Genomic DNA, 18,244 nt, shown 5'->3' on the forward strand with positions numbered 1-18,244 from the left:
AAGAAAAAAGAAAGAAAAAAGAAGAGAAAAAAGAAAGAAAAAAGAAAGAAAGAAGATGGAGAAAAAGAAAGATGGAGAAAAAGAAAGAAGGAGAAAAGAAAGATGGAGAAAAGAAAGAAAGAAAGAAAGAAAGAAAGAAAGAAAGAAAAAGAAAGAAAGAAAGAAAAGAAAGAAAGAAGGAGAAAAGAAAGAAAGAAAGAAAGAAAGAAAGATGGAGAAAAAGAAAGAAAGAAAGAAGGAGAAAAAGAAAGAAAGAAAGATGGAGAAAAAGAAAGAAAGAAAGAAAGAAAGATGGAGAGAAAGAAAGATGGAGAAAAAGAAAGAAAGAAAGAAAGAAAGAAGGAGAAAAAGAAAGATGGAGAAAAAAGAAAGAAAGAGAAAGAGAAAAGAAAGAAAGAAAGATGAGAAAAAGAAAGAAAGAAAGATGGAGAAAAAGAAAGAAAGAAAGATGGAGAAAAAGAAAGAAAGAAAGATGGAGAAAAAGAAAGAAAGAAAGATGGAGAAAAGAAAGAAAGAAAGAAAGAAAGAAAGAAAGAAAGAAAGAAAGAAAGAAAGAAAGAAAGAAAGAAAGAAAGAAAGAAAGAAAGAAAGAAAGAAAGAAAGAAAGAAAGAAAGAAAGAAAGAAAGAAAAGAAAGAAAAAGAAAGAAAGAAAGAAAAAGAAAGAAAAAGAAAGAAAGAAAGAAAAAAGAAAGAAAAAGAAAGAAAGAAAGAAAGAAAGAAAGAAAGATGGAGAAAAAGAAAGAAAGAAAGAAAGAAAGAAAGATGGAGAAAAAGAAAGAAAGAAAGAAGGAGAAAAAGAAAGAAAGAAAGATGGAGAAAAAGAAAGAAAGAAAGATGAGAAAGAGAAAGAAAGAAAGATGGAGAAAGAAAGAAAGAAAGAAAGAAAGAAAGAAAGAAAGATGGAGAAAGAAAGAAAGAAAGAAAGAAAGAAAGATGGAGAAAAAGAAAGAAAGAAAGAAAGAAAGAAAGAAAGATGGAGAAAAAGAAAGAAAGAAAGAAAGAAAGAAAGAAAAGAAAGATGGAGAAAAAGAAAGAAAGAAAGAAAGAAAGAAAGAAAGATGGAGAAAAAGAAAGATGGAGAAAAAGAAAGATGGAGAAAAAGAAAGAAAGAAAGAAAGAAAGAAAGATGGAGAAAAAGAAAGAAAGAAAGAAAGAAAGAAAGAAAGAAAGAAAGATGGAGAAAAGAAAGAAAGAAAGATGGAGAAAAGAAAGATGGAGAAAAAGAAAGAAAGAAAGAAAGAGAAAAAGAAAGAAAGAAAGATGGAGAAAAGAAAGAAAGAAAGATGGAGAAAAAGAAAGAAAGAAAGAAAGAGAAAAAGAAAGAAAGAAAGAAAGAAAGAGAAAAAGAAAGAAAGATGGAGAAAAAGAAAGAAAGAAAGATGGAGAAAAAGAAAGAAAGAAAGATGGAGAAAAAGAAAGAAAGAAAGAAAGAAAAAGAAAAGAAAGAAAGAAAGAAAGAAAGAAAGAAAGAAAGAAAGAAAGAAAGAAAGAAAGAAAGAAAGAAAGAAAGAAAGAAAGAAAGAAAGAAAGAAAGAAAGAAAGAAAGAAAGAAAGAAAGAAAGAAAAAGAAAGAAAAGAAAGAAAGAAAGAAAAAGAAAGAAAAAGAAAGAAAGAAAGAAAGATGGAGAAAAAGAAAGAAAAGATGGAGAAAAGAAAGAAAGAAAGATGGAGAAAGAGAAAGAAAGAAAGATGGAGAAAGAGAAAGAAAGAAAGATGGAGAAAGAAAGAAAGATGGAGAAAGAAAGAAAGATGGAGAAAGAAAGAAAGAAAGAAAGAAAGAAAGAAAGAAAGAAAGAAAGAAAGGAAAAAGAAAGAAAGAAAGGAAAAAGAAAGAAAGGAAAAAGAAAGAAAGAAAGGAAAAAGAAAGAAAGGAAAAGAAAGAAGAAGGTAAAAAACATTTGTATATGGATATAAAAAAAAAAAAAAAAATAAAAAAAAAACACACATTATAATATTTTTTTTTCCCATTTTCATAAGTCATCAAATGCCCTCTGTTCTCAGCTGCAGAAGAGGTGGGGGGAGGAGAAACAGCAGTACACTAAGCTTGAGGAGAGGAGAGCCGCACTAATAATCCATGCAATGATGATCAGTGCAGCCCCATCAATGATGCCCCCCTGTGTTCATCACTGACGTCCTCAGTGCAGCCTCATCAGTGAAAGAAAAAAAAATAACTTTTTTGTAAAAAAAAAAAAAAAAAAAAATTGTTTTTGTTTTTAATTTTATTATTTGTTTTTTTTGCTAAGAAAATAAAATAAGAAGCCAGTGGTGATTAAATACCACCAGAAGAAAGCTCTGTGTGAAAAAAAGAAATCAAAAAAAAATTCTATAAATGTAGTAGGGTACAGCGCTGCATGACTGCACATTTGTCATTCAAAGTGCGACAGCGCTGAAAATTGGCCTGGGGGTGAAAGCGCCCGGTGTTGAAGTGGTTAAGTAGTAAAAGATATGAACGGTACTCACTGGAAAACATTGGGAGCGACTCGTCATGTGACTTTGATGTCCAAAGCCTCATAACAAGTCGCACAAATGTGAATGAAGCCTTAACCATGGCCAACTGTAAAATATATATCTATTTAATTGGCAGATAGTGAAAGAAGAAACGGCACAGCGATCAGCGCATATCTGTCACTCTGCTGTCTCCTCCTATCAGCATGTGAATTTGTTTTCTGTACCGCTTCCTCCTCTCACACTCCAGCCCTGCTGTACAGGAACTGTAAACGGCGATGCCAGGTCACATTCAGAGATTAACTTTCCCCCCCCCCCCCCATTTAAAAATATATACGATTACAGAGCTGCATAATGTGTGTCTTTTATACCTGCCCGGAGTTGGGTTTTAAAGTATAATAAAAAAAATTTTTAAAAAAAATCTGCATCATCTGTTATCATAACAGCTGCTCTTATCTGCCAACGTTAAGCAGCAAGTTATCATTACTCGGCACAGAAGGGTGTAGCCTGTCCAAAAATGATGCTCAATAGGAAATTAGGCAGCCTTATTAAAAAAGGAAAACTACAGCCGCTCGCTTCCGTCTGAGGGAACCCGATACCTCTGAGCCCACTGCGATTTATTTTCAGAAAGGGGAGCGAGCAGACATCAACATTTGATACCCAGTGGAGGAGGCATCAGCCCACGCTTACATGAAACTCTGTTGTGTTGAGAATGTGACGGCCATCTGGGCTCCAGCAGGAGGACACCAGCCCTGCTGAGCCCTCGTCGATCTTACAGTGCCAGTCCGGCTGTTCCAGAGACCAGACCTGAGGAGAGAGAGAGAAAGAGAGAGGAGAGAGAGATCAATGAGAGTCCGGAATACGGAAAGAAAACTTTCTGACCCGCAACTATGAAGGACTGGCGCTGGATCCCGCTACAGAAGTAAGTGCAAATTATACCGCAGACTTCCTTTTAACCTCTTCATACGGCTTTATCGAAACTGCACCACTTGGGGGATTTGTATGAAGGACTAAGCGATTCTATTACCAAAGAAACAAAAAATATATGAAAGTAACCCAAGAATATTAATACTTACCCAATCCCACCGTACATGCCTCCGATCTTCCATCTCGAGGAGCTACACCCACCGCCAGGATCTTCAACATCTGACACTTCCAGGTGTGTCGGATTCCCGCATCCCTTGCCGCGCACTGCGGCACCCATCAGCTGGCGACACGCCAGGGAATGTAGCGGCAAAACCATAGAGCGTAGTGGAGTACACAAGCATCAAAATGCTTCCAAAAGCGCCAGATTCTGAAGATCCTGGTGATGGGTGCACCTCTACAGTGGATCGGATATCAGAGGCACAGGCAAAAAGGACAGGCGAGTATTAATACTTATCGTTTGTATATTTTATCATTTATATTAGATTTTTTAGTTATTTATGCTTATCTGTTTGAACACCAGGCCTTTTCTGGAATTTTGTTTAAATTTAAAAATGTATATTTTTGTAGAAAATCACTTGGCACCCCCAAACATGATAGAGAAAAAGAGATAGAGATGATAGAGATGATAGAGATATATCTACAGAGATACAGAAATATATGTAGAGATATCTATAGCGATAGAGAAATATATACATAAAAAAAAAAAAAAAATTATATATATATATATATATATATATATATATATATATACACACACACACACATACATACATACAATATACATTATATATATATATATATATACACACACACAATATTATATATATATATATATATATATATATATATATATATATATATATATATATATAAAATTTTAAATTTCTTTTTTTTTTTTTGTTTAGCAGAGACCCTAAAGAATGAAATGACAATCGTTGCAATTTATGTCACACATATGTCACATATATGTCAAGACGCTCTAAAATGAATAAAAAAAATAAATAAAAAGAAATACATAATAGTTACCCCAATTTTTTTTATATAATGTGAAAGATGTTACCTCAAGTAAATGGATAACGAACATGTCACTTTTAAAACTGCGCATGCTTGTGGAATAGCGACAAACTACGGTACTTAATCTCCATAGGTGACGCTTTAAACATTTTTACACGCTACCTGTTTAAAGTTACAGAGGAGGTCTAGGGCTAGAGAGTTATCGCTCCCGCTCTAATGATCGCGGTGATGACTCACATGTGTGGTTTGAATGCCGTTTACAAATGTGGGAGTGACTTTCGCATACGTTTGCATCTGCGTGTGAGCACACAGGGATGGGACGCTTAAATAAAATAAAATAAAAAAATTCTGATTTATTTTACTTTTACAGGCTGTCCCATCATTTTTTTTTTTTTTTTGATCGCTTTTATTCCCATTACCCAAAAGTGGAACTTCCATTTGACACCCTTCGACAGGTCCCCTTCCCACTTCTGGAGACGGGGCCGTGGCCCGATCTCCTGGCAGTTCGGCCCCCTCCTCCCCCCCCCCCCCCCAGCCGTTAAGCCAATTAGAAAGTGTAGCACGCTTCGTGCATGCGCAATAGGGAACCAACTGTGAAGCCAAAAGGCTTCACGGTTCCCTTACCAGGAATGGCGGGAAAGCAGCACCCAGGAGTTGATCCGAAGATCGGCTGGGTTGCCGACATTGCAAGCTCCCTGGAGAGGCAAGTGCCCCAATATTAAAAGTCAGCAGCTACAGTATTTGTAGTTACTGACTTTACATTTTGTCCACCCAGGCTGGACTCCCTCTTTAACATCCCTTGTAATATAAATAAGCATGACAGGTCCTCTTTGTTGAGAGATCCGGAGTCGAAAAGACACCAAATCTTACATTTACCTTTAAAAGCAATAAATAAAATGCCCTGGTTTTGACCCAAGAACTGAAAGTGATGTCAGATGTCGCTCTGGTCCTCCAAAGGGCATAGAGATGAGTGGTGGCCATCTTGGTCTCACTCAAATTCCTGTCCAGTAAAAAGGGCCACATCAGATCACTCCCGGGCTTAAAAGGCTGGTCTGGTAAGCACCGGAAAAAACTGGGAAGTGTCCCGCTGCTTCTAAAAGCGATCCCGCAGCGAATCTGATCATGGGACCACTTTTATCTGATGCAGAACCGCTCATAGTAAAAAATGATAGCGGGGTTATTGTTACTGCTTCCATAACACCGGTATTAAACATCAAAGTAACGACATGTTTTTACTACGGGCCGGTGGTTATGCACAGTCACTTTATGCTTATGAATTTTGGTTGATGACAACACAATATTATCCCAATAATAATCCTTTGCAGGCTGCTTTCGGGTTTTTTTTTTTAACAAAGTCTCTAAGTACACCTAGCTGTCAATGATGACTTTTCATTCTGTAAAAGCTCCATTCCGAGCCGTCATTCTGATTCCACCTACTCCAAGTCCTTCTCACCCACAACAACAACAGGTATGCAGATAACGACTTATGGCTTGATTACTCGATTTGCCTCAAATTGCGTACTTGTTCCGGGTCAGGGACTTCGATATATTACAGACAGGGAGTCAGAAAAACAGCCAAGCATCCGGTATTTTCATGAGGGCAACAACGCCACGCCTTATAGTTAGGAAAGGTTTACGTTAAAGCGGTTGTATACCCCCAAAAATTTACACCTGTAAGGCAAAACGCATAATGAACTAGTATGCACCACATACTAGCTCATTATGAAATACTTACCTTAGAACGAGGCATCAGTAACTCTCCTGGTCCACGCCGGGGGGGGCTGACATGTTGACTCGTCGTGTCTTCTGGGTATCGCGGCTCCAGTGCTGTGAGTGGCTGGAGGCGCGATGTCGTCACTCTCGCCCAGGAGACTTCTTTCCGGCAAAGTCCAAAGTCTGCCGGGCTTTCAGCAGACTTCATTCGCCGCTGAAGTGAAGCGGCTCATTGCGAGGGGAATATCTCCTAAACCGTACAGGTTTAGGAGATATCCTTTTTACCTACAAGTAAGCCTTATTATAGGCTTACCTGAAGGTAAAAGTAATAAAATTGACTATATAACCACTTAAAAAAAAAAAAAATATATATATATATATATATATATATATATATATATATATATATATATATATATATATATATATATATATATATATATATATATATATATATATATATATATATATATAAAATAATAATAAAAAAGGAGCCTAAAGTGTAACTCCACTTTTGTTGAGAAAAAAATTGCCCGAAAACGGCACACATTAAAAATAAAAAAGTAAAATCGTTATTTCTGTTCCCATACAAGAAAAATTTGGGAGTTTGTCCCTTCAAGAATTTTTCGTAGGAAAATTCGTAAGGTTGTGTGTACACACACACACACACACACACACACACACACACACACACACACACACACACACACACACACACACACACAATACGAAAAGCTTAAGAATATTCTTTGGACGAAAACGTTCAAACGATTTTCTTATAGTGTGTACGAGCCTTTAAACAAAATTTGGGATTTTTCTTCCACCGATACCAGTCACCGGGATAAATAGAGAGGCTGAAGGAGGACAGAGACCAAAAACCTGACCGCTAATCCCTCTACACTGCTAAAAAGATTTGCCTTCACATACACTGTATTTATTTGGCGTAGAACACGCGCCTTTTCACCCTGAAAATCAGGTGCAAATAGTGTGTGCGTGTTATACGCCAATACTGAATGAATGAATAACTTGTATAGCTCTACATATGCAAACTAAATCGCCTCAGGGAGCTTTTTCCGCCAGTGTCTGTCTGGGTCTTCAGAAGAGATGGGTCTTCAGCTTCTTCCTGAAGGCCAGATCGTTTTCTTCCAAGCGAATGTCCGCAGGTAGAGCGTTCCATAGCCGTGGTCCTTGGACTGCGAACCTTCATCCGCCTTTTAATTTAATTTATAACGGGTCTTGGGGATGTGGAGGAGGTTCTGGTTAGTTGACCGTAGAGGGCGACCTTGGGTGTAGTGCTTTGTTTTGTCACAGAGGTATTGCGGGGCTTTTCCTTGTGAACATTTGTGAGGTAGGGAGAGGGTCTTGAATGTAACTCGGTCCTTCATGGCTAGCCAATGGAGGGTCAGCGATTGATTCCCATGGTTTGTTTTCCAGTTACCAGTCTGGCTGCTGTGTTCTGGACGGTTTGTAGACATGAATTTTGTTATTTTGGAAGATACTGCCATTTGGGCTGCCTAGGAGGGAATGGGGGGGGGGGGGGGGGGGCGTGGACGAGCGGCCTCTGTAATAGACATTGGACCTGTGTTCTTCTCTATCATAGAACTTTGTATTAAAAGAAGCCGCAGAGTAAACAGGAGATTCTCGCTGTATGTAATCTGACGGCGCTTGTCCCGCCCTCCCTCCGAGGCAGCAGTAATCTGAGGTGAGGCTGAAGATGGGCATTGATCAGGCTGCATTCATGGCAATGGTGAGGCTGCATATGGGCATTGATCACACTAATACAGTGCTAAAAATATGCACTGTCACTGTACCAATGACACTGGCAGGGAAGGGATAAACATCAGGGACGATCAAAGAGCTAAATATGTGCCTGACCACTGTTTGTACTGTGTGGTGCTTTCACTTTACTTTCACTACATTATACAATTTTCTTGTTCAATGCCCTTCAGATTTATCTTGAACCATTTAGTGCAATGGTTTTGGTAAAACTAAAAGAAAATTTTACAAGGAGAACTGTATAGCGTATGGCCAACCTAAGGGATGTGCCGGTATTCCCTGTGTTGCAGGGAAACAAAAACCAGCAGATCCCCGCTGACAATGTATGGTTTACATTGACAGCGCTCTGTCTTGGCTTTCTCCTCACCGATTGGCAGGTGCCATCGGTCAATCATGGGCCGGCACCAGCTGATCGTCTTGTGCTGTGAATAATCACAGGACAGCCGGTGCGCGCCCCTTACCCGGAGGTGCCGGATCACATACTAGATAGAGAGCCACTCTGCCTCCGTACTTATACATGAAGCTGGCAGCAGGCCGTTAATAGAACAAAGAAGAGGGGAGAATCACGTCTATGCTTCATGCTAAGCAGAGCCAAGAGTGGTTTACAGTGGAAAACACAAACTAAATCTTTACTCTGTGCATTCTTACACTATATGGCAGAATGTTTGGGGACACCTGACTATCACACCCGTATGAGCTTGTTGGACATCCAGCTCCAGAGTACTTGTGTCGGATGAGGAGACCTGACTCACAATCACATCCCACAGATGTTCAGTAGGGTTGAGGTGAAGTCTCTGTGCAGGACAATTGGGTTCCTCAACACCAAACATCTTTATGGATGGTGTTCAGCAGGGCTGAGGTCAGGGTTCTTGGTAGGTCTTTCAGGTTCTTCCAGACCAAACTCATCAAACCATGTCTTTATGAAAGCTGGCTGTGTATGCCGAGGCACAGACATGCTGATACAGAAAAGGGCCTTCACCAAACTGACCACAACATTGAAGAGCACAACTGTCTACAACGTCTTAGTATGATGTAGTATTAACCTATACCCTTCTCTGGAAACACTTGAACTCAATTGTTTGGACCATATAGGGTAGGCCTAATGGTCAGGTGTTCAGAACTATTGGCCACAGTGTATGTACTATTAAATAAAATTTATGTTGGATTGGGTCACCCAACATTGATTTGGAGGATTCTAATGGCGTTTACACAACACCGGACTTTGATGGACTGAATTCCATCGGACTTTGATGGACTGAATTCCATCGGACTTTGATGGACTGAATTCCATCGGACTTTGATGGACTGAATTCCATCGGACTTTGATGGACTTTCATTAAATTGGACTAGCCTACACACAAATCACACCAAAGTCCGGCGGATTCAACCTTGATAACGTACGACCGGACTAGAATAAGGAAGTTCATAGGCGTCAGCCAATAGCTGCCCTAGCGTCGGTTTTCGTCCGTCGGACTAGCATACAGACTAACGGATTTTTCAACCAGACGAGTCCATCAGAAAGATTTGAAACATGTTCTAAATCTAAAGTCCGTCTGATTTTTCGACAGCAAAAGGTCCGATGAAGACCACACACGATCAAATGGATTTGTTCTGTCGGACCTTTGCTGTCCAAAAGTCCAGTCGTGTGTACTCGGCCTTAGTTGACAAACTGGGTTGGCAAACTCCATACAGAGATACAGCCTCACCTTTAACAGATCTAATGAGAGGACTTTAATGAACTGCAAAAATAATGCATGGCGTAAACCAACCAAACCCTGGAGAAAGGTTGAGTGCATCTGCAATAACGTGTTAACTGATAAATGTCCGGATTAACCATGTGCCGACCGCAATACGTAAATATTCTTTGCGGTTTCAAGTGGTTTACCAGGGTTATGGCTGAAGATATCAGCCACCACCCTGGTACTGTTCTTTTCTGCAGGTGGTCGGCCTTCTCATGAAACTGGTCCGAGTCTTGAGCCGCTAGAACGGTTTTCGGAATGGCAGGAGGAGACATTACTCCAATTCCCCCCATACCCCCCCCCCCCTCTCACCAGCGTTTCTCGGGTTTGCTTTTTCTGCCGGTTTGCCCAAGAAACGATCCAGTGGCACAGCCATAGGCGATCAAAGAGTTAAGGAAGGAAGAAGCACAAAAGCGCCACTCTAAGTGCGGTATGTTAATTCGTTTTAATGAACAAATGTAGCATATGTACTCACAAGAGTAGATTAAAAGTTGTGGGGGAAGAACCGTCCAGAAGGGAGTCTAACAGTGGCTGTCGCTGGTGTAGTGGAGGGGGTTGCGCCGGTGGTTGCCGAAGTTTCCTGGACCTCGAGCACACAGGAAGCCGGGGGATGACGTCACTTCCGATAAGGGCGGTGGACCGATAGACGACACGTTTACAGAGCATGCCCTCTTTCTTTAAGGAGGGCATGCTCCGTAAACATCACCCTCCGGCTTCCTGTGTGCTCGGGGTCTAGGAAACGTCAGCAACTACCGGCGCAACCCGCTTCGCTACACCAGCCATGGATGGACTCGCTCACCGATGGTTCTTCCCCCACAATTTACATGCCTGCTTTTAATCTACTCTTCCGAGTACATATGCTACATTTGTTCATTAAAACTGATTAACATACCGCACTTAGAGTGGCGCCTTTGTGCTTCTTCCTTCAAGTCTCCAAGAGTTTACTTCTTATCTCCACTAGGTTGTGATAAAAACACAAAAAAGAAGGACAGTGTAAAAATAAAAAGTAAAATAAAAAAAATAAAAAATGTAAAGCCCCCCCAATCATTCAAGCTCATGCACAGATGCGAACGTATATGCAAGTGCGTGTTATACGCCAATACTTCAATTTAAGCTGCCTCAGAGGGGACGGGGGACGGGAGGACGAGCGCCGTCAGATTACATACAGTCAGAATCTCCTGTTTATTTGGCAGCCTCTGTAATAGGAAGTCCCGTCTCCTGGGCCACCATTGGACCCGTGTTCTGTCTATCATAGGAGATTCTCACCTGTTGTGAATCTGTCGATCAGGCTGCATTGATGGCAATGGTGAGGCTGCTGCATTGATGGTAATGGCGAGGTTGCAGATGGGCATCGATCAGGCTGCATTGATGGCAATGGTGAGGCTGCTGCACTGATGGCAATGGCGAGGCTGCAGATGGGCATCGATCAGGCTGCTGCATTGACGGCAATGACGAGGCTGCAGATGGGCATTGGTGGCAATGGCGAGGCTGCAGATGGGCTTCAAAGTTCCTTATTAGAAATTTAAGTTTTTAAAATGAATGTGTGTGTGTGTGTTATACGCCGATAAATACGCTACTTTCCGTAAATTTATTTTCCTGGCGCCAAGCCACAGAAACATACTACATGCATTCTACAGAATCATCACTTCTATAGGATGAGCCAGGTGCCAACAAGAAATAACTTGACCCAGGGAATGGCAGAGTGATCTTACCAAGTCTTAAACAAGAGTGGTGACCACAATGTGCTTTGTCCATTAAATAAAAAAAAAAAAAAAATATATATATATATACACACACACACATTTAAAAAACTGTACATATTTTTATTGCACTCTGGTTGTCAGTCGGCGTTGTGAGAAAATGGCACATGTTGCATCTTTCAAGAAGTATAAACTTTGCAGGGAATAACATAAAATGCTTGGAAAACGTAAAAGCAAGTTAGACATGCATTTACATGCACCTTGTGCATTTTGTGAGCATGTGTTAGTGAGACGACAATCTCCCGGTGTAAAAGCCTCATAGACACGTGTTCACACTTCAGGCAACTCAAGTCTCCCTTCTGCTCGTGTCTGCATATAAAAACAGATAGAAGTGACCCTGCAACCCCCCCCCCCCATACTGGCCCACAAGTAGTAAGTGAGATCTTCTGGCATGTACTGAGGGGTGTGTGTGTGTGTGTGTGTGTGTGCTCGCTGGGTGACCAGAGGATCGTCTTAAGGGATAAGTGCACTTTAATACAACCTCACATGCTCCCTTCTCACAGCTTAGTCAACAATAATAAACCCCTTTAAAGTGACCCCGTATTTCACGTCTAAGAGAAGACACCCACAAGATGCCCACTATTTCCTTTATTAGCCAGAAATTATTTCTGAAGATTTTGTTTGATTTCAATAAAGTAAAAACTTGAAACAAAATCAGAAGAAGCTCGCTTGGCTGCACTCCGTTCTGCACTCCTATCACATTTTCAGGCAACAGCAAACTAAAGTCCACTGTTGGCTGATGTCACAGAGAGACCGTCCATTCTCTGTGAAGACCCCGATTTTCATTTCAGGACCCTCCCAGAAGGCTCACTCAGAGAGGCCGAGCCAACTGCCTACACAGCCTGGCACTCCAGAAATTGCTGGAGGGGCAGAGCAGAGAGCCAGAGACTGACAGTCACCTCTCTGTGTGCTCAGCGAGGACCAAGAGCTGAGCAATCAGCAGTCTTTCATCCCTCAGTTCTCAGTCTTAAGCCTCGTACACACGATCGAATATTCTGCAGACAAAGCGTCAGACTTTTGTCAGGAGGGCGTTGGCCAGGAATTTGCCTTGCACACAATTGTCAGCCAAACACGAACGCAGTGACGTGCTACATGGCTTTTCAGCTCTTTAGCGCCACCCTTTGGGCACCTGCTGCTAATGTCGTGTTTGGCGAGCATTGATTTCAAGCATGTGTCTTCGTACTTTGGACTTTTGTCTGACTTGTGTACACACGATAGGAAAATCTGACAGACAGACGTTTGTCCGATGGAGCATACACGCGGTCGGATTTTAGGCCAACAGTCTGTCAACACACAATTCCCATCGGAAAATCCGATCGTGTATACGAGGCTTTAGAACAGGGATCCTCAAACTACGGCGCTCCAGCTGTTGCGAAACTACACATCCCATGAGGCATTGTAAAGCTCTGACATTCATAGACATGACCGGGCATGATGGGAATTGTAGTTCCTGAACAACTGGAGGGCCGTAGTTTGAAAACCCATGCTTTAGAAGCTGCGGGGGACCAATGGGCAAGTATACATTTTTTTTTTTATTATTTTTTTTTTTTTTAGCATTCCATACATCTTTTAAGCATTTTCAACAGCTGATTTAATGACTAAGTGTGCAGCTTCTTCATCTTTAATCCTTGCCCGTGTTCCACTTGAAAGAGAGAAGTTTGTTTTTTTTATTTTAATTTGCCCATTATATTCACCTAGGTGGATGCAGCATCGGACCCTCACTGCCTCTGCACTGAGAAACGAGCGATCGAACACCGCCTAATAGCTCGGTTCTCTCAGCTCCCGAGCGGAGAGCTGCCGACTGTAATCAGCAGCTCTCCTCTTTGCTCCTCCACGCTCACTGGAGTGCCGAGCTGTGGAGGGATGGCGAGCAGCCGTGTCAGAGTGTCCAGGCAGCTGGCAGATCCAGACTTTATTGTCGGGGTGACATGGTGCCTGGACCAATTCCTGCGACTTCACCAGAGAGCGGACTTCAGACCGCTCTCTGCTGAAAATGGGTCACAGAAGTGCAAAACTAAGTGAACTCCTGCCACCCATAGGAGACGCCCAGCCAAACGAGCTCAGGCTGGTCTTCTCCTTTAACCACTTCAATACTGAGCGCTTTTGTCCACTTCCTTCCCAGGCCATTTTTCAGCTTACAGCGCTCTCACGCTTTCAATGACAATTGCGCGGTCGTGCTACACTATACCCAAATGAAATTTTTATCACTTTGTTCACACAAATAGAGCTTTGGTTGGTATTTATTGACGAATCAATTTTAATTTTTTTTTTTTCTTCGCTTATATTGCAAAAAAAAAAGCAGAAATTTTGAAAAAAAAAATATATATATATTTTCTTTTATTTTAAAAGAAAGCCAATAAAATATCTAATTTTGTCATGATTTTAAACCAAAATGTATTCTGCTACATGTACGGCATTTCCGTTAAGTGTATAATAATTGGTTTGTGTGATCACGGACAGATGTACGCAAATGATGATGTACATATGTGTGCAGGTGATCACGGACAGATGTGTGCAGATAATCATTGGGACATGTGATTTTAGTGGGACATATGTGGGGGACATGTGTTTTTATTATTTGGGGACATGTGTGTTTACACTAGGTTGGTGATCAGCGAGTAAAAAAATAAAAAAATTAAATAAAACACACACACTCAGCTCATACTCACTGATCACCAGCCGGCTGCAGCGATCTGCTCTCCTCTCCTCAGCGATGACTTCCGTGTGAGGAGAGGAGAGCCGATTGCCTAGCAACCGGCTGTTTGTTTACATCACATGACGGCTGTGATTGGACACGGCCGTCATGTGATCAGAAGGGTCAATCACCAAGCCCTCCTGCCGATCGGAGATGCGCCATGTCCGGGTGACAAGAGCGCATCAGGATTGCGTCGCTGCGCGGGCATGCGATCCCATTCCTTCTGAAGAACGTCCACTCAGAAGGAGAGAGCGCCGTATATGTACATTGGCTGGGTGGGAAGTGATTAAGCTGTTGCCCTGATCGCTGCCCCAGATTTCCTGTTACAGGACGGCTCCTTTCTCTTACAGCATCCTATGAAATCACCCTTTTATGCAGGGACTAGAGTTGTGTCTCCCTACACTGTGTGATCATCAATAGAAATACACAGCCCCATAGCCTAGGATGGCAAGGCACTAGACTGCCCTCTAGACTGGCTGCGCTGTCCACTGTTAACACTTTACTATGAAAACTGGAAGTTCAGGGAGGCAGCACTGGCAGACCAGGAGCCAACAGTACTGAAAGTCAAACTGCATGGACTGGGGTAAGAATTTTTAAGCTTTTAGGCTGGGTTCACATAAATGCGAATTAAGTTCAGTTTACGCCGCATCCAATTTGCAAAACATGTAAATGTGACCGGCTCTCAATGGAGCTGGTTCGCACATATTAGGGCCGCCACAGTGCGGTTTCAAAAAGGGTCAGGCGAAGGGTCCGGTGCGTTTCTGTTCCCCAGTTCAGGTGTGACCCAAAAACAGTCCAGTTCAGTCTTCTTGGACTGGTTGACAATCGGCTGCGACAGCACCGCCGCGCAACACATCCTGCCAGCCAGTGTGAAGAGATAACACCTCCTCCTCCCATCATTGTAGAAACGTCTCTTATCTTGAAGGCCTCCGACTTTTGCATGCATAAAGGATAATCTTGTCCCTCCCCAGTACATCCCCAGGCAGTATTTGTAGTCCTACAACGGTTGGAGAGACACCACCAGTCACCTACCTGTACCATCCCCCTCTTGTACATGGCGCACAGGATGAACATGGAGTCTGAAGACCACTCCACATGCTGGATCTGGTCCAGACAGGTGTAGAGCTGTAGAATTTGCAGGGTGCCGACATCACGGATGACCAGTCTGTACTGCACACAGGAGGCCTGCGGAGGAGGAGGAGGAGAACAATGAGCGGATTATTTCATTACACCGGGACACATCAATACCTGAATAGGAGGGTCAGGACTGTCCACCTCTACAACGCAACTCCAGGACTAATCCATTTATAAAATGTATAATCGGGCCAGCCGATGATTATTCATAGGTCCCGTCTGGAGGGCTGTGAGGGGGATCTGCATACAGGAAGTGCTTTCCTGTGCCGCTGTTCTGTCAGAATTGGTAAACTGTCAGATTAGGTAACGGAGGTGACGTTCCGTCAGCTGTACGCACGTTCCACCGCTACATGGTTTGCTCATCTGACAGAACATCTGCAGTCAGAATGCGGCAGTGGACATCTTAGTACACCCAGCTGCATCTTGAATTTTAGAGTAATTTTAGCAATAAATTGAGTGTATATAAATAAATACAGTATATTGACATCTGTGATGCTGTTTAATTTTGAAAGCTAAAGGTTTAGCACTGAGCAGTGTAAGGTGTACCAACATGGCCTCAGTACACCCAGCAGTAGGAAGGTGGCAGAGGCCATGTTGGTACACCCAGCAGTAGGAAGGTGGCAAACATGGCCCCCGCCACCTTCCTACTACTGGGTGTACCCAGCAATAGGAAGGTGTACCCACACGGCCCCCGCCACCGCTTCCTACTGCTGGGTGTACCCACACGGCCCCCGCCACCGCTTCCTACTGCTGGGTGTACCCACACGGCCCCCGCCACCGCTTCCTACTGCTGGGTGTACCCACACGGCCCCCGCCACCGCTTCCTACTGCTGGGTGTACCCACACGGCCCCCGCCACCGCTTCCTACTGCTGGGTGTACCCACACGGCCCCCGCCACCGCTTCCTACTGCTGGGTGTACCCACACGGCCCCCGCCACCGCTTCCTACTGCTGGGTGTACCCACACGGCCCCCGCCACCACTTCCTACTGCTGGGTGTACCCACACGGCCCCCGCCACCGCTTCCTACTGCTGGGTGTACCCACACGGCCCCCGCCACCGCTTCCTACTGCTGGGTGTACCCACACGGCCCCCGCCACCTTCCTACTGCTGGGTGCAACGACGCAGCCCCCGCCACCTTCCTACTGCTGGGTGCAACGACGCAGCCCCCGCCACCTTCCTACTGCTGGGTGTAACGACACGGCCCCCGCCACCTTCCTGCTGCTGGGTGTAACGACACGGCCCCCGCCACCTTCCTACTGCTGGGTGTAACGACACGGCCCCCGCCACCTTCCTACCGCTGGGTGTAACGACACGGCCCCCGCCACCTTCCTACCGCTGGGTGTAACGACACGGCCCCCGCCACCTTCCTACCGCTGGGTGTAACGACACGGCCCCCGCCACCTTCCTACCGCTGGGTGTAACGACACGGCCCCCCGCCACCTTCCTACCGCTGGGTGTAACGACACGGCCCCCGCCACCTTCCTACTGCTGGGTGTACCCACACTGCCCCCGCCACCTTCCTACTGCTGGGTGTACCCACACTGCCCCCGCCACCTTCCCACTGCTGGGTGTACCCACACGGCCCCCGCCACCGCTTCCTACTGCTGGGTGTACCCACACGGCCCCCGCCACCGCTTCCTACTGCTGGGTGTACCCACACGGCCCCTGCCACCGCTTCCTACTGCTGGGTGTACCCACACGGCCCCCGCCACCTTCCTACTGCTGGGTGCAACGACGCAGCCCCCGCCACCTTCCTACTGCTGGGTGTAACGACACGGCCCCCGCCACCTTCCTGCTGCTGGGTGTAACGACACGGCCCCCGCCACCTTCCTACTGCTGGGTGTAACGACACGGCCCCCGCCACCTTCCTACTGCTGGGTGTAACGACACGGCCCCCCGCCACCTTCCTACTGCTGGGTGTAACGACACGGCCCCCGCCACCTTCCTACTGCTGGGTGTACCCACACTGCCCCCGCCACCTTCCCACTGCTGGGTGTACCCACACGGCCCCCGCCACCTTCCTACTGCTGGGTGTAACGACACGGCCCCCGCCACCTTCCTACTGCTGGGTGTACCCACACGGCCCCCGCCACCTTCCTACTGCTGGGTGTACCCACACGGCCCCCGCCACCTTCCTACTGCTGGGTGTAACGACACGGCCCCCGCCACCTTCCCACTGCTGGGTGTAACGACACGGCCCCCGCCACCTTCCTACTGCTGGGTGTAACGACACGGCCCCCGCCACCTTCCCACTGCTGGGTGTAACGACACTGCCCCCGCCACCTTCCCACTGCTGGGTGTAACGACACTGCCCCCGCCACCTTCCCACTGCTGGGTGTAACGACACGGCCCCCCGCCACCTTCCTACTGCTGGGTGTAACGACACTGCCCCCGCCACCTTCCTACTGCTGGGTGTACCCAACGCGACCTCCGCCACCTTCCTACTGCTGGGTGTACCCAATGCGGCCTCCACCACCTTCCTACTGCTGGCGTCCAAACAGCATCCCAGGTGTCAATACACTATATTTATTCATATATGCTCACTTTTATTGCTAAAATGACTGTGAAATTCAAGATGTAGCTGGGTGTAGCAAGATGTCTGCTGCCGCTTATTGCAGGTGGTCTGTCAGATTAGCTAACAGTGGGACACATGCACAGCTGACAGAAAGGTCACCACCGTTGCCTAATCTGATGGAACACCGGTGAGGCTGGGGCAACGTCCTGCTATGTTCTCTGTGTTTTTATCAATGAATACAAGGTGATCTGTGATTGGATGAGATGGAGAGGAGGAGCCAATTACATCACTGTGGGGGGGGTACTTAATTACAAAAGACACAAGAAGCACCGCTCTGAGAATCTCCAATGTAGTGGTCGATCGATCACTGGTACCTCCACCTCAGGGTCAGACCTCCCACTCATCACAACACTTGAATAACCAACGGTAAATTGGAAGAAGGGGCACTCGGAAATCCATCCTTATTCTTTATTCAGATAAAAACAAGTAACAAAGTAACTGCTGACATGTTTGGAGGAGGAGGA

The 18,244-nt window shown here is 44.7% G+C and overlaps 2 protein-coding genes across 3 annotated transcripts in view; one reads left to right on the forward strand and one right to left on the reverse strand.

The window, feature by feature from the left end:
- The window catches only part of WRAP73 (WD repeat containing, antisense to TP73), a 76,214-nt gene that overhangs the window by 55,506 nt on the left and 2,464 nt on the right, over positions 1-18,244 (reverse strand). For both annotated transcript variants that reach the window (XM_077458239.1, XM_077458237.1), the window contains exons 2-3: positions 15,103-15,255; positions 3,137-3,253 (exon numbers count right to left, since the gene is read on the reverse strand). In XM_077458239.1, the coding sequence (XP_077314365.1) occupies positions 3,137-3,253; positions 15,103-15,255 (270 nt within the window). The remainder of the gene's footprint in view (positions 1-3,136; positions 3,254-15,102; positions 15,256-18,244) is intronic.
- TP73 (tumor protein p73) overlaps positions 3,232-18,244 on the forward strand; it is a 256,858-nt gene continuing 241,845 nt past the window's right edge. The window contains exon 1 of the mRNA XM_077458234.1: positions 3,232-3,368. Coding sequence (XP_077314360.1) covers positions 3,337-3,368 — 32 coding nt within the window. The 5' untranslated portion in view covers positions 3,232-3,336. The remainder of the gene's footprint in view (positions 3,369-18,244) is intronic.

The sequence above is a fragment of the Lithobates pipiens genome, unplaced genomic scaffold (genome assembly GCF_037356315.1).
Source record: "Lithobates pipiens isolate NorthernLeopardFrog02 unplaced genomic scaffold, aLitPip1_a1.2 Scaffold_27, whole genome shotgun sequence".
Lineage (NCBI taxonomy): Eukaryota > Metazoa > Chordata > Amphibia > Anura > Ranidae > Lithobates > Lithobates pipiens.